Consider the following 13,275-nt stretch of genomic DNA (forward strand, 5'->3'; position numbering starts at 1 on the left):
ACTCCGCATAAGTTGTGGGAAAATAACCTACTACTGAAAATGTCAAGACCTGAAAGGCTTAGCTCCGCTATGTCGTTCTGTCTAGCGACCTTGGTTGAACTCCAAGGCAACTCTGGATATGTCACTTCAGAACTACCAACCACGCAATTCGGAGGACACAACAGTCAACTTAACGTCATTTTCAAATACTTCCCTCATGATGGTCGAAACAATCTTGTGGAAAATGTTTCTCGGTGCCGAGGCGACGGTGCTATCCGACAGCGAGCTGATAGCCTGGGTAGCGGTATACTACGCCCGGTGCTATCAAGCATACACACCTTCAATCTCCGGACAGATATACCCGCAACCAGCATAAGCTGCGCCAGAAGTGCCTAACCGGGACGACCACAAATGCGTTATCACAAAGTGCTAGGCAATTCACAGAACATTACAGGGTGTTCACATCCTTTTTCCCTTGGGAGTTCCCAAGATTGGGCTATCTTTCGATACTTCCCGAGCCTACGTTCGCGTCTCAACAATGACGACAGGGGACGTGAACACAGTCGGAAATCGCTAAAGATGTACAGGTAGGGCAAGAATTTAGGCCTTTTCACTTCGTGTTCGAGGCAACTCCAACCCCGTACCGTTATCGACTCAAAATCTTCCCGTCCTTCACTAAAATCCTTAATGTTCACCTACCGCACGACAACATCGTCACGATGTATAGTGACTACAAGCAATTCGGCCCTCCAAACCCAACATTCCTTGCAGTCCATGCTGCAATCGGGAACATTCTGCATCTCACCGGCCGCGGTGAAACCATTGAAAAGCTGATGCGCGACTTGGGCGATAATAGTGCCTTACTAACCCACCATGGGACCACTGTGCTCTTCTGTCGGTTAGCAAGCTTTCGCGTTTTACCACTAGTCGAAATGCAAAATGACGAAGATCCTCTCGTCAAGCCTAGAGCCACAGCCGGCTCCCAAAGCCACGATGCCCGGCAATGAGATTACGAATTCCAGATCGTTTATTTCAGACTATCCTTATGAGTGATGATTATGACGAGAATGATTGAACGTATTATGATGTTACGAAACCTGACCTCTTAGCTTGGCAGCAATGAAGCACAGTGCAATATTTTCCTGTATTGGCCTACATTCGGTATCACTCTGTGTAGTCGTGGTCACTGCATTGATCGCTGGTTCCCCGTGTGGATATCCCTATCTGGGACTAGTGCATATACCGCGACTGGTATACGCTCGACTCTTCTACAGTACAACTCTCTTTACAACACTCTACAGAGTATAAACATATTATTTCTCTCATATTCTATCGCTAAATCGCCACTCGAACCCCGAAACAAAAATTATGTACTGGAAACGTCATTAGCCAGGCATCGTTATCCATGCTTTTCGATTACTGTTGATACCCGCTTCCACCCGCATGAAGCTATTGATAGTGGGGAGTGAGGTTGAACTAGTTCTACCCACGTATCAATCACAACACACCAGACTGCACCACACCATCCCCTACTTGGTCTTCTTCGCCGTACCGTTCTTGTGCTCAGTCTCCTCAATGAACGGGTACTTGATGGTAAGGCACCAGATATCAATGTAATCACATATCGTAGTGATGACATCGAACTAAAGGAAAGAAGGTCAGCAATAGATCGCGCATATTCAAGGGAAGGGAACATACCACAAAGCTGCCATAAACACCAACAGCGAAACCCAAACAAACGAAAACAAAAGCCACTTGGCCCACACCATAGCCAAGAACAGGAGTCTCCCACAACCCAACCAGCGCACCAGCACTATCAAGAACTCCCAGAGCAAGCGGGTACAACAACACATTCTGATAAGGGAACCCCGACTGAACGAGATGCCCCACGATCATCCGACCGACAGAGTAAGCATTGACCAGACTAACAAACAGCCCAAAGGGAATGGTATAGTTCTCCAGGATAGCGGGCTGCAGATACAGGTATGCTGGCACAAGCGTCCAGATAACAGCCACGGGCAGCAGACCATACAGCGGGGCGAAGGGGTCCTGGCCGCGCTCGCGACGCACCTGCATTACATGCATGATGCTCGAGCCGGTGGCGAAGAAGAGTACGAAGGCGCCGTAAACTAGGTACCACTGCGTGAAGGGCATTTCGTATACTGTCGTCGAGAGGAAGCTTGGCTTTGAGATGCCGAATGTTTCCAGCATGGGCTGGTGCCAGAAACTGCCGCCGCCTACGTAGGCTGTGAAGGCGTACACGGTGCAGATTGTCAGGAGGCCTTCGACAGGACCGGAGATCACGCCTAGGGTTAGGATTTGCGTGTAGAATTCATCCCAGGTTTGGACGTAGAAGGTCATGGTTGCTGTGTTTGTCAGAGAGGATTTACTTGACTGGTATATATCGGACGAGTGGCTTACATCCGAATAATGTGATGAATGTCATCCAGCCCTGGCCGAGGTTCATCACCGATGCGAAGATCAGCACACCGAGTCCGGTGTTGCATGCGTCGACACCTGGAAATCAAATAATCAGCCACCCATGGTCATTCACAGGATATAGATATAGATATAGATCCAGCAAAACTTACTGTGATCAAAAAGCTCTCCAAGAGGTCCACTCTGTCTCGTCCTCCGTCTAAACCCCAATCCGAATCAGTAAAGAGTCCCTCAACAAGCAAGATAACCACATACGCCTGCATGCCATCTACAGCATCAAAGGTCTGGTATAAGAACAAGCCCAGCGCGCAACTGACATAAACCCACGTCGGACAATCCGTGTCGAGATTCGGGTTGTACCACATGACAGTGATGAAATTAAGGACGACGAACATGAATCCAGTGAGGGTGATCTACCATAGAGAAAAGAGATTAGGATCCATGATTCTGATAGTTGGTGCATTGGCTTGGATTGGACTGGAGATGTGTGTCGCATGGGCAAGACTTACGGCATTGGGTCTTTAACGCGCGAAGCAAAGAGCGGAAATAAGTCAGTCATATGGCGCTTGTATAAACTGATCGGAAAGAGAAGAGGGAAAAAAAGGTATTTCGAGCAATGTGCCTGGTCCTTTTCAAGGTACCCCAGACCCAGCACCAAGTCCAAGCTCGAGGCCAATTCTCCCAGAAAACAAAACAAAGCACTAGGCTAAGAGAGGGAAATACTCACGCCATCTCCATGGGGAAGCATCCGATGACACATTTGTTATAAAACGGCTTGAGGATGTACCGACTGACAGGCGAGTGGTCGACACCAGCGTACTTGTAGTTGCGGAGGTTTGGGAGGTACTTTTGCCGGATGTACACCATTCTCCTGTGATGCGCGTACTAGCTACGCGCTGTTTATCGGATGTTTGGTTGAGGCGCTCGAGGCATATATTGGGGAGGATTGGCGCGTCTCGATGGATTTCGCGCGGTGGTTGCGGGTTGCGGTTGTAGTAGGCGCGCGATTTGCGATGGGATCGGGGATGAGGAAGTTCGACCTTGACTGCTGGTTAATAGGCCACAGTAGGTGTGCCCAGGTGGCGATGGATTGGAGATGTAGACAAAGGCAAAGGGGAGGAAAACAAAGCGGCAAAAAAAGTTGGCGGAAAACTGGGTCTCCGGGGAGATTTGGACTAGAGAGATGTTGAAGATCTTAAGGCCACTTGGTCTTGGCTGGGACTCTGCTTCTTTTCTTCTTTTCTTCTTTTCTTCTTTTGCTCGTTCTCTTCTTCCGTTTTTTCTTGTTTTGATCTCCTTGGTGTCTTTGGTGTCTGGTTCTCCTGAAGAGGTCCAGAGTTCCAGTGAACTTATATTGGCAAGAGTCAAAACTGCATCATGAAATGAGGGGCCTTGTACACGTTAGTCGGCGAACACGTGCCCTCAACATTACTTCTGCTATCCAAGCGTTGCCAATGAGATGCCTCATCCTGTGCCGAAAGTGCTAAGATCGTCGAGTATACGGGTGGGGTTACCCGACAGCCGGAGGCACGCGTACTCCGTTCCTGAATTTTATAGGCTAAAGACTTGTAGACCAAGTTTCCAATGTATGCTTCGTATTCAATGCTAAGGTACACAATACAGAAGATAATGTAGATGTTCTCCCCTTGATAAGTATATAGGGCGAGATCTGCCTGACAATCTGCTTCAAGATCCCGAGATCGAATCCCTAGGGAACATAAACGTCGGGACGAAAGCGTCAATAGACACTGTTAATTTAGCCGACAGGGCTCCAAGGCATCGGAACAAGAATCCGACTCTGCATGGTCTGGATAAGAGGTACTGTTTTGTGTACAGTCTCGGCCCATCCTTCCACACCCCACGACTGCTCACGGCGGATCTTGCGCTCCTCCAAGTTGGCGAATTGCCAAAGGTGGTGGACTGTGTTCAAGTCGCCAATCTGCACAAACCACGCACCGACACCTTCCATCACCTCGCGACGGGCGGTCAGACCACGACGCCAGTGTGTCTCCCACTCCAGCAGGTTGCCCGGGTGCAGAGTGTACGACCGTAGCTCGAACAAACCACCAAGACGGCGGGGTGGGGTTGTAGGCCAGAACGAGAACTCTTGCATAAGGGAGGTCTTCTTGCTCTTGATCAGACTTTTGAGCTTGCGATCGAAATCACGGAACTCGGGGTGTTCCGAGATGTTGTGAAGGGAGGCATGGTAGCCTTCGTAGCGTTGGTATTCCCAGATATGGACTATCCCGCAAAAAGCAAGGTCAGCCAACAAACACCAATTCAATTGCTCGGTCGGAACTTACTAAAGGTATCATTGTCACCGACTTGCGTCCGCCAGCTGCCGACCAAATTGACGCGGTTCTCTTCGGTGCCAGCCATGCGTGGATACCACTGGCCCACAAGATCCACATATTCATCGACCTTATCCGGCTTGACGTCGTGCATGACAATAGAGTGAACATATTTACCGCGGGCCAGCACCTGCGAAAAGGAGCGTTCCACGTCCTCGTCGAAATGCCGGCCTTCCTCGGTACCGTAGATGAGCGATGACAGAGGACCACGTTTCGCTTCAAAATGATGTTCTTCTCCTAAATAGCGGTGCATCGAGAGTGAGCCCATTGCCTTATGATCCAGGGTTTGTGCAGCATCGAAAGAAGATCGGATTCGATTATTGCTGCTCGCATTGCTCACTTGTGGAGCAGTGGGAGCGGACTCACGGGAAGGGGTAAAGGAGGAGACAGAAGCATTGACAGACTGACTCTCTACCTGTTCTTTTCTCAAGCGAGCCTGTTCCAGGTTCTCGCGGAATTCTTTCTGTCGGCGGTGGAACTCCTCCGTCGAGTCGGCTGTGACATCTCTGATCGAGGGTGACCGGTAGGCAATGGCTGACGTGCTGAAGGGTCGCAATAGCGAGGTTGCTGTGCGGGCTACGCGTGGAGCCAACATGACGAAATACAAATGACGATCAGAAGACAAGCGATGAGGATGTCGACAAGGGGAGGGTTGAAAGTATCAAGGATACAGGAAGATTGAGAGGAAGGAGCAGTGAAGAGAAAGAGTAGTGAAGTGAAGAGGGGAGAGTTGGTAAGGGCAAGAGGAAGGGGGCAATAATCCCGGACAAGTATGCAAATGTACCAGTAATAACTGCCGACAAAGGAGGATAATCCGCTTTTCTCTGTGAATTGATTTGACCTCGAAGTTAAGCAGCTCCAGATTGTGCGGGGAAATGAGCTTCCCCCAGTCGATCGGGTACTTGGGACGGGCTGTGCTAGTACCTTTTGCCCCAATTACTGCCTGTCGCCCACCAAATTGTGGATAATGATGACATGGCTGATGTGTACTTGGTACTTGGTACTTGGTTATATAGCTCTTACTAGCTATGATTGGGTCTACTCTAATCCATGACACCTTTGAGACATTGCTCTTGTGATCAATGAATAGCCTGATATTTGCAGTATACGAGTGAATAGCCGTGTGCATCCTCTGTTAGGGTACATGGTGAAACGGAGTCTCCACGCACACCACTCCGTGTATAGGCGCTTCAGGTGTAACATACACCACTAGCCAAGTCGAGAACGGCAGCTAGTCCGGCTAGGGCAAGCATAGGCTAACTATTAAGTTGTAATTTACGCCTCAGTTATTATAGCTGACTTGTAAAGCTGCCTTAGCTGAAGATGATGACGTAGTTCCGGACAACGGCGATCCGGCGATTGGGCAATCAGACACCGCCCGAATATCGGCAGATCTTGACTCTTCACCAAGCTTCACTTCTGTAAAGCATCATGGCCGAATCAGTGAACCCTCCATTGTCCTACGAGGCATCTGCGACAACCACTCACCCTCATGTCGCCACTTCCCTCCCATCCGAGGTGATCTCATGCCTCAAGAACTCCCGCTTCGTAAGTGGCACCACCAAGCAAGATGAAGAAGAACAAACTAACCATGCACAGCTTCATCTCGCAACATGCGATGACAAAACCCCCCATATCTCACTCATGTCCTACACCTATCTTCCCTCGACACCCTACGACCCGCACCCCACCATCATCATGACCACGAACCCCGCATCACGCAAGACAAACCACCTGCTGTCCAACCCACGAGTCTCCCTGCTGGTCCACGACTGGGTGTCACATCGGCCCCCGACCCGCGCTACGACCGGTGACCGCGAGGGATCGCCTCCCCCCGCCGCGACCCGGTCGTCTCTGGCCAGCCTGCTGCTCAACTTGAACACGAGTGCGCTGTCGAGTATCTCCACTACTATCTGTGGTGAGGCGCGGTTCCTTGAGGCTGGGTCTGATGAGGAGTCTTGGTGTAAGGATCGTCATTTGGAGAATAATACTTTTGAGGAGGAGGAGATCAATCTTTTTGGTCAGCAGCAGCAAGATCCCAATGCTAGACGGCCTAGTGTTGTCTCTATTGATACTGATGTGCGGGTTGTTACGGTTCGTGTGACTGAGGGCCGTATTGCTGACTGGAAGGGTGGTGTTCGTGACTGGGTTTTGCTTCCAACTGAGGGCCAGGATGCTGGACTGGTTAATGGGGTTTCCTCATAGCGAGTTCGTCATCCACCGGTATCTGGTCGACGGCGTGGATTTCACTGGATTTTGTTCTTCGGGCATTTCATGTTGCGATCTGTTTTGTCCCAGCAATTTTTCAACGATTGAATAAGTTATCTAGTTTGGCACGGCCACGCTTGTAAAATAGCTAGGGAATGGCTTGATCGGATATGTAAAGAAAATACGAATGAAGAACTGCAAGTAAAGAGATCCAACATTAACGAGTTAACTCCAAAATGAATGTTAAATGAATGTTAAGTGTGCTCTCGTAGAGAGTAGAGACAATCCCAGGTCGATTATGACGGCTATCAAACCTTATCGGACGGAGCCAAAGCTTGCAGCTTCTCCGCAAACCTCCTACTCCTCGGGAAACGCAACCTCCATGCGCTGACACAACTCCCCAACTTAAACCTCAACTTCACCTTCAATTGCAAACCAAAGCGGAACAAAAACCAATACAAAACCAAAACTCACCAACAAAAATGCGCCTCGCACACCTCCACCTCCCAAACACAACACCCTTCGCCCGAGTCTCCCACCTCCAACAGACCCTAACAACAAGACTCCTAACGCACAAGAAACTAGCCTCCCCAGGCTCCCTCTCCTCCCAGGGTCCCCTCGATACAACGAACACCCTAGCAAAAAACCTCCCACCACCCCCAGACCCAACAATAATAACCTTCACCCCAAACCCAGTCTACACAACCGGCCGGCGCGACCTACCCCCCTCAAATACAAGCCCACCCAACAATATAAACAATACACCCCTCTCCCTCCCCCCAGCCCTCGAACCAATCCGCTCAATCCTCACCCCGGGGAAAGATGGCACTCCCGCACGCGCAGAGTACCACCCAACCCTCCGCGGCGGACAGACTACATACCATGGACCTGGGCAGATGGTTGCATATACGATACTTGATTTGAAGAGGTTGGGTCTGACGCCTAGGTGTCATATTCGCGTTTTGGAGAATAGTGTTATTGATTTGCTTGGTGGGTTTGGGGTTAAAGGGTTTACGACTGAGGATCCGGGGGTTTGGGTTAGGGATACTGCCAATGGGAATGGGGATGCGAAGAAGATTACTGCTGTCGGGGTTCATCTCAGGAGGAACATTAGTAGCTTTGGGATTGGGCTGAATGTTACGCAGGAGCCTATGTGGTTCTTTAGGCAGATTGTTGCTTGTGGGTTGGAAGGGAAGGAGGCTACTAGTTTGCAGGGTGTTGGTGTTGGGGATGGGGTGTCTGTCGATGATGTTGCGGATGCTTTTGTTATGAAGTTTGTTGAGCGGGTTAATGCTGATTTTGCTTGTGGGGAGAAGGCTTTGGGGGAGAGGATTGACGAGGTTTATCGGGTTCGTGAGGAGGATTTAATTTAGGTTTATTCTGGGCTGGGTGTGGGTGGCATGGTATGTGCTGTATGATTACTTTGGATGAGGATAGAATTGATAGAAGATATGCGTATAGTTCCAGCTGTGGAAATCCTGTTGGCTTTTTTTGATGTGCTATTGGTACATCGGTCTGCTGCTTCATGATTTCATACTCCGCAGACATGGTTATGCCGTGGTACTGCACAAATGATTTGACTGGGTAGTCCAAATCATAATTGTATGCATGTCAGAGCCGACGGGAACCTGCATGTCAAGTTGGATTGCTTCAGTGAAGAAGTGGCCATGTTGCGAATCGTATCACTAGGATATCGATGTATTGTAGAAGTATAGGCCAGAAAAGATGACTGCCACTGAGATACTGCCAGTAGAAAACGAGACTAGGTATGAAGTACCTTCTCACGTTGATTGGCAGCATCGGTACCTGACTCCAATGTATCGCAAGCAGTATAGCAAAGGCGATATGACGATGGTCAGGGACAAGGGAGCTGTAGAAAAGCAAATAACAATTAAGATATGACCAAAAATATACAAATCCAACAAAATTATATTTGAATAATGGTCAGAAAAGACGAGAACCAACCTCGCTGAAATGCTGTAAAAACCGCATAAGCCTCGAAGAACTATGCAGAGCACCCAAGCTCCATACCACACAGTATATGGAGGGGCGTAGAAGTAAAAGTAAAAATCAATCGCGCGCAAGTGAAAGGAAGACTTGAAGCAAGCTCATAACACCAATGCATGGGGGAATCGATAAAAGACGAAGTGGGTGAAAAGTGGGTGAAAAGGGGGTGCGAAGACTGGATATCTAGATAGTGGTAGATACCAGGCAAGGTCGACACAAGAATAGAAGAGAATATGAGGACGGGGTAGGTTATGCAAGTCGGGCAGGTTGGCGTCGAATCTCCGTTTAAAGGATAACGCATTTCTGGCTAGAGGTTGATTGCCCGGTAGGCTTGACCTCCATGGCGACCTTGGCTGCTTCGTAAAAGCTTTCTCTGATGCCCCTATTTTGGACGGCGGAGCATTCTATAGGAGTTAGCTTGAGCTCCGCGCGTGTTTTACACTGCTAGAGAAGGTGGAAATGGAATGGTCTCACCGAGGTATTTCACGGCGCCAATTTCCTTAGCCTTAGCTAGGCCCTGATCAAAAGTGATGGCATCGGTATCATTCTGCTCGTCGTCCTTACGCAGATCACACTTGAGGGCTGTCAGGACCACGCGCACGCCGGGGCAATTATCGTTTATTTCGGCGATCCACTTGGAGGATACGTTCTCGAACGAGTCAGGGCTGTCGACCTGTATTCAATCCCACTGTTAGCTTCCCTCTTGTGCAATCGCAGGGACAAATTCGCTTACACTGAAGCACAGCATCAGGACATGGGTGTCCTCATAGGAAAGCGCGCGCAGACGGTCGAACTCCTCCTGACCCGCGGTATCCCAGAGAGACAGTTCCACATGTGTTCCATCGACGAAGATATCTAGAGCGCGCATAAGTATCGAGCTTAATAACGGTGAATGGAGGGATTCGGAGTAATACCGTGCACGTAGTTCTCTATATTCGCAACGATTAGTTACCTGACACCAAATGGATTTTGGGGGATGCGCGCATACCAAAGACAGTGGGTTCACTGCGAACAAAAGTGAGGATATTAATAACCTAAATTAAAAGAGCTGGGACTAAGAAACACGGCTCTTACTAGACAGTTGGGAAGAACCTAATACGGGGGTTAGCTATGTCATGCCATCAATGCGGGTGAGGGGAAATGCGCACCCTCGAGTAAAGACGTTCAGCGCCGACGTCTTGCCGCAGGCTCCATCGCCTCTATTCACCTGTTAGTTCAATTGCGTGTGGCTTGCAACTTGCGACTTGCGACAAGAAATGGGGGTAACGGACAGCAGCACCATCTTGCGCTGAACGAGTTTCTGACGGCCACACAGCTGCATCTTGGATAGTGGAGGTAAAAGGAAAGGAGAAGGGTAAGGGAGAGTCGTGAAGTTGAGTAAGTTGAGCAAGTTGAGTTGAGTAAGTCGAGTCGGGAGCAGATTCCATCGATGACGCCCAGGGATCGGCGAGGGTTCCAAGCCCCCTTCTGGTCCACTTCGTTCTCTGTGTGTACGTAGTTATATGGCTGTGTTATACTCCGTATACTGGTATAGGCGATACGAGAATCTGACTCTTGGCTTCCCTTTACTTGCATCGACTGTCGCATTATGAGCCCAACATTTAAGCGCAATTAATACGAGGCATGTTAAGATTGTCAACATACCTAGCCCCTGAGATGCGATAATTCGGAGAATTTCTCTGTTCTTTATCCTGTATTGGTCCTGTTACTTGCTCTCTTATGCTTAACTTAGCATCTCACTTGTGTTGGCTAAGATAGCCTATAATTTAGACACCTACAATAACTTCATCTAAGTAAACAATAATCAAGCAACCCAACAGTCAAATGAATTCCGACAATAGATATCCTTGATTTCAATAGAGACACAAAAGACAAACAACAGTAACGGATAACAGAGGACAATAAGCGGTGCAAGTGATTGTTGACTCTCCTAGATAAAAGGCGGAAGCTCGCACCTGGCAGCTTTATCCAAGCTTCTCCAACACCCCACCACTTCGACCCATCCACTCTACTATTCTACCTTCCCTACCTTCTCAGTTGCGATCGCCCAATATGTCGGACGACGATGATTTTATGCAGGACTCTGGTGACGAAGAGTATCTGCCCCTTCTCCCTTCTCCGCTCCGCCTGACCGCGCTAACCGTCGCAGCTATGACTTTGAATACGAAGACGCAGACGATGATGACACCGGCGATATCGGGATCGAGAATAAATATTACAATGCCAAGCAGACCAAGGTCGACAACCCGGAAGAGGCGATCGACGAGTTCCTAGGCATTGCGCCCATGGAACAGGACAAAAGCGAATGGTACTTAGCTTGGCTCATGGCGGTGACCGCGGTGACCAGCGCTGACTGAACATAGGGGATTCAAAGGCTTGAAGCAGTCGATCAAGTTGGAATTCAAACTCGGGCGATACAGCGATGTGAGTCTGTCTGGAGAGGTCTATTGTCCACCTACTGACCGTCCGTAGGCCGTCAAACACTACCGCGAACTCCTCACATATGTCAAGTCCGCTGTGACACGAAATTATTCCGAAAAGTCCATCAATAATATGCTCGACTATATTGAGAAGGGGTCCGACGACGCAGAGGCGTACCAGTGTATGGAGGAATTCTACTCTCTGACCCTCCAATCATTCCAAAACACAAACAACGAGCGCCTATGGCTGAAGACCAACATCAAACTGGCCCGCTTATGGCTGGAACGCAAGCAATACACTCAGCTGAGCAAGAAGATGCGAGAACTCCATCGGGCATGTCAACATGAGGACGGAACGGACGACACCAGCAAGGGAACATACCTCCTCGAGCTCTACGCCCTGGAGATCCAGATGTTCGCCGAAACAAAGAATAATAAGCGCCTCAAGGCCCTGTATCAACGGGCCCTCCGAGTACGGTCAGCAGTGCCACACCCCAAGATCATGGGAATCATCCGTGAATGCGGAGGCAAGATGCACATGAGCGAAGAGAACTGGAAGGAAGCCCAGAGTGATTTCTTCGAATCCTTCCGCAATTACGACGAAGCAGGATCCATGCAACGAATCCAAGTGCTCAAATATCTGGTCTTGACCACCATGCTGATGAAATCGGACATCAACCCCTTCGATTCCCAAGAGACCAAACCCTACAAAAATGACCCGCGTATCTCGGCCATGACGGACCTGGTCGATGCATTCCAGCGGGACGACATCCATGCATACGAAGCGGTGTTGAGCAAACATCCCGACGTGCTTGCAGATCCCTTTATCGCCGAGAACATCGATGAAGTCAGCCGCAATATGCGCACCAAGGCCGTTCTCAAATTGATTGCTCCCTACACCCGCTTCTCACTGCAATTCATCTCTAAACATATCAAAATCTCGGTCTCGGAGGTCCTGGACATCCTGAGCTTCCTGATCCTCGACAAAAAACTCAATGCCAAGATTGACCAGGATAGTGGGACGGTCGTGGTGGAGAGCGCGAGTGACGTGGAGCGACTGCGCGCTGTGGGAGAGTGGAGCTCGGCGCTACGCACTCTCTGGCAAACAGCATTGAACGGTGAGGGATTGCGCGCCGACGATACTGCAACCGGGGGGATGTTTGCTGGGTTTGGAGATGAGGGGATGCGATCGATAGGGCGTCGCAAGGATAGGGCCAAGCAGGCGCTTACGTCCAGAATGGCCTAAGATCAGCCTTGGAATCTTCCACACGTGTGTACCTGCGGTTGAGCCGCGAGAGTACTATTCCCATCGATTCCCATCCTACGAACAATGATTCTACAGACCCGCTATTTAGAGTTGCTCTGACATAAGACGCTAAATTCCGAATCCATGGACTGTCCGTCTTTTCTATATTTTATACAGGGGGGGGTTTTAGTCTCACGTAAGGTTGGATACTTAACTCATTCTGTTAACGCCAACCCCAACCTTGGAAAAGCCTAGGCCTTAGCAAACAAAGAAACCCATGTGAACTGGCTTATCTCGATACAGCTCAGGTACATCGGAGTCTTCTGCCGACGCATGCTGGGTGGACGCACCGACAACGCAGCTGAACATCCTTCTATTGGTTTCTTTCCAACCCGACCTGTCTTTTTGGGAGGCCTGGATGCACAGATCTCGATTTCCTTGAAATGCCGACATGTTCTGTGGTACACTCAGCTCATCACAATCACGAAAAGTTAAGAATATCCGAGCACCTGTCGGGTGATAGATGATGTCTACCTGCTACCTAGTAGCACTACGTATGCTCCAAAATAGTTGTAGCGACCGTGTGCGTGTGTGGATATGTGAACATATCAATATGCAATATTGA

General features: G+C 49.5%; 7 protein-coding genes across 7 annotated transcripts; 4 read left to right on the forward strand and 3 right to left on the reverse strand.

The window, feature by feature from the left end:
* Positions 1-69: 69 nt before the first annotated feature.
* PENARI_c006G05911 (uncharacterized protein) lies at positions 70-986 on the forward strand (the record flags this gene model as incomplete). Its single annotated transcript, XM_022630364.1, has 2 exons — positions 70-297; positions 567-986. 2 exons carry the CDS (start codon positions 70-72, stop codon positions 984-986), a joined length of 648 nt encoding a protein of 215 aa, XP_022489594.1.
* A 522-nt stretch (positions 987-1,508) lies between these two features.
* PENARI_c006G06561 (aminoalcoholphosphotransferase) lies at positions 1,509-3,285 on the reverse strand (the record flags this gene model as incomplete). Its single annotated transcript, XM_022630403.1, has 7 exons — positions 1,509-1,622; positions 1,678-2,345; positions 2,401-2,496; positions 2,571-2,617; positions 2,674-2,831; positions 2,928-2,937; positions 3,146-3,285. The coding sequence occupies 7 exons, from the start codon at positions 3,283-3,285 to the stop codon at positions 1,509-1,511; spliced, it is 1,233 nt and encodes a 410-aa protein (XP_022489682.1).
* An 889-nt stretch (positions 3,286-4,174) lies between these two features.
* Positions 4,175-5,364, reverse strand: PENARI_c006G01400 (NIPSNAP family protein; the record flags this gene model as incomplete). Its single annotated transcript, XM_022630152.1, has 2 exons — positions 4,175-4,659; positions 4,722-5,364. The coding sequence occupies 2 exons, from the start codon at positions 5,362-5,364 to the stop codon at positions 4,175-4,177; spliced, it is 1,128 nt and encodes a 375-aa protein (XP_022489788.1).
* An 836-nt stretch (positions 5,365-6,200) lies between these two features.
* PENARI_c006G09539 (pyridoxamine 5'-phosphate oxidase family protein) lies at positions 6,201-6,974 on the forward strand (the record flags this gene model as incomplete). The annotated part of the gene is made up of 2 exons (XM_022630545.1): positions 6,201-6,317; positions 6,369-6,974. 2 exons carry the CDS (start codon positions 6,201-6,203, stop codon positions 6,972-6,974), a joined length of 723 nt encoding a protein of 240 aa, XP_022489991.1.
* A 485-nt stretch (positions 6,975-7,459) lies between these two features.
* Positions 7,460-8,350, forward strand: PENARI_c006G04152 (lipoyl(octanoyl) transferase LIP2; the record flags this gene model as incomplete). The annotated part of the gene is made up of 1 exon (XM_022630286.1): positions 7,460-8,350. One exon carries the CDS (start codon positions 7,460-7,462, stop codon positions 8,348-8,350), a length of 891 nt encoding a protein of 296 aa, XP_022489844.1.
* A 919-nt stretch (positions 8,351-9,269) lies between these two features.
* On the reverse strand, positions 9,270-10,305 carry rho3 (Rho family GTPase RHO3; the record flags this gene model as incomplete). The annotated part of the gene is made up of 8 exons (XM_022630330.1): positions 9,270-9,388; positions 9,459-9,657; positions 9,718-9,839; positions 9,899-9,913; positions 9,973-9,989; positions 10,059-10,076; positions 10,133-10,183; positions 10,256-10,305. The coding sequence occupies 8 exons, from the start codon at positions 10,303-10,305 to the stop codon at positions 9,270-9,272; spliced, it is 591 nt and encodes a 196-aa protein (XP_022489909.1).
* A 731-nt stretch (positions 10,306-11,036) lies between these two features.
* PENARI_c006G08601 (uncharacterized protein) lies at positions 11,037-12,650 on the forward strand (the record flags this gene model as incomplete). Its single annotated transcript, XM_022630498.1, has 4 exons — positions 11,037-11,080; positions 11,134-11,292; positions 11,348-11,408; positions 11,457-12,650. The coding sequence occupies 4 exons, from the start codon at positions 11,037-11,039 to the stop codon at positions 12,648-12,650; spliced, it is 1,458 nt and encodes a 485-aa protein (XP_022489712.1).
* Positions 12,651-13,275: the final 625 nt, after the last annotated feature.

The sequence above is a fragment of the Penicillium arizonense genome (genome assembly GCF_001773325.1).
Source record: "Penicillium arizonense strain CBS 141311 chromosome Unknown PENARI_contig006, whole genome shotgun sequence".
In the NCBI taxonomy this organism is placed as follows: domain Eukaryota; kingdom Fungi; phylum Ascomycota; class Eurotiomycetes; order Eurotiales; family Aspergillaceae; genus Penicillium; species Penicillium arizonense.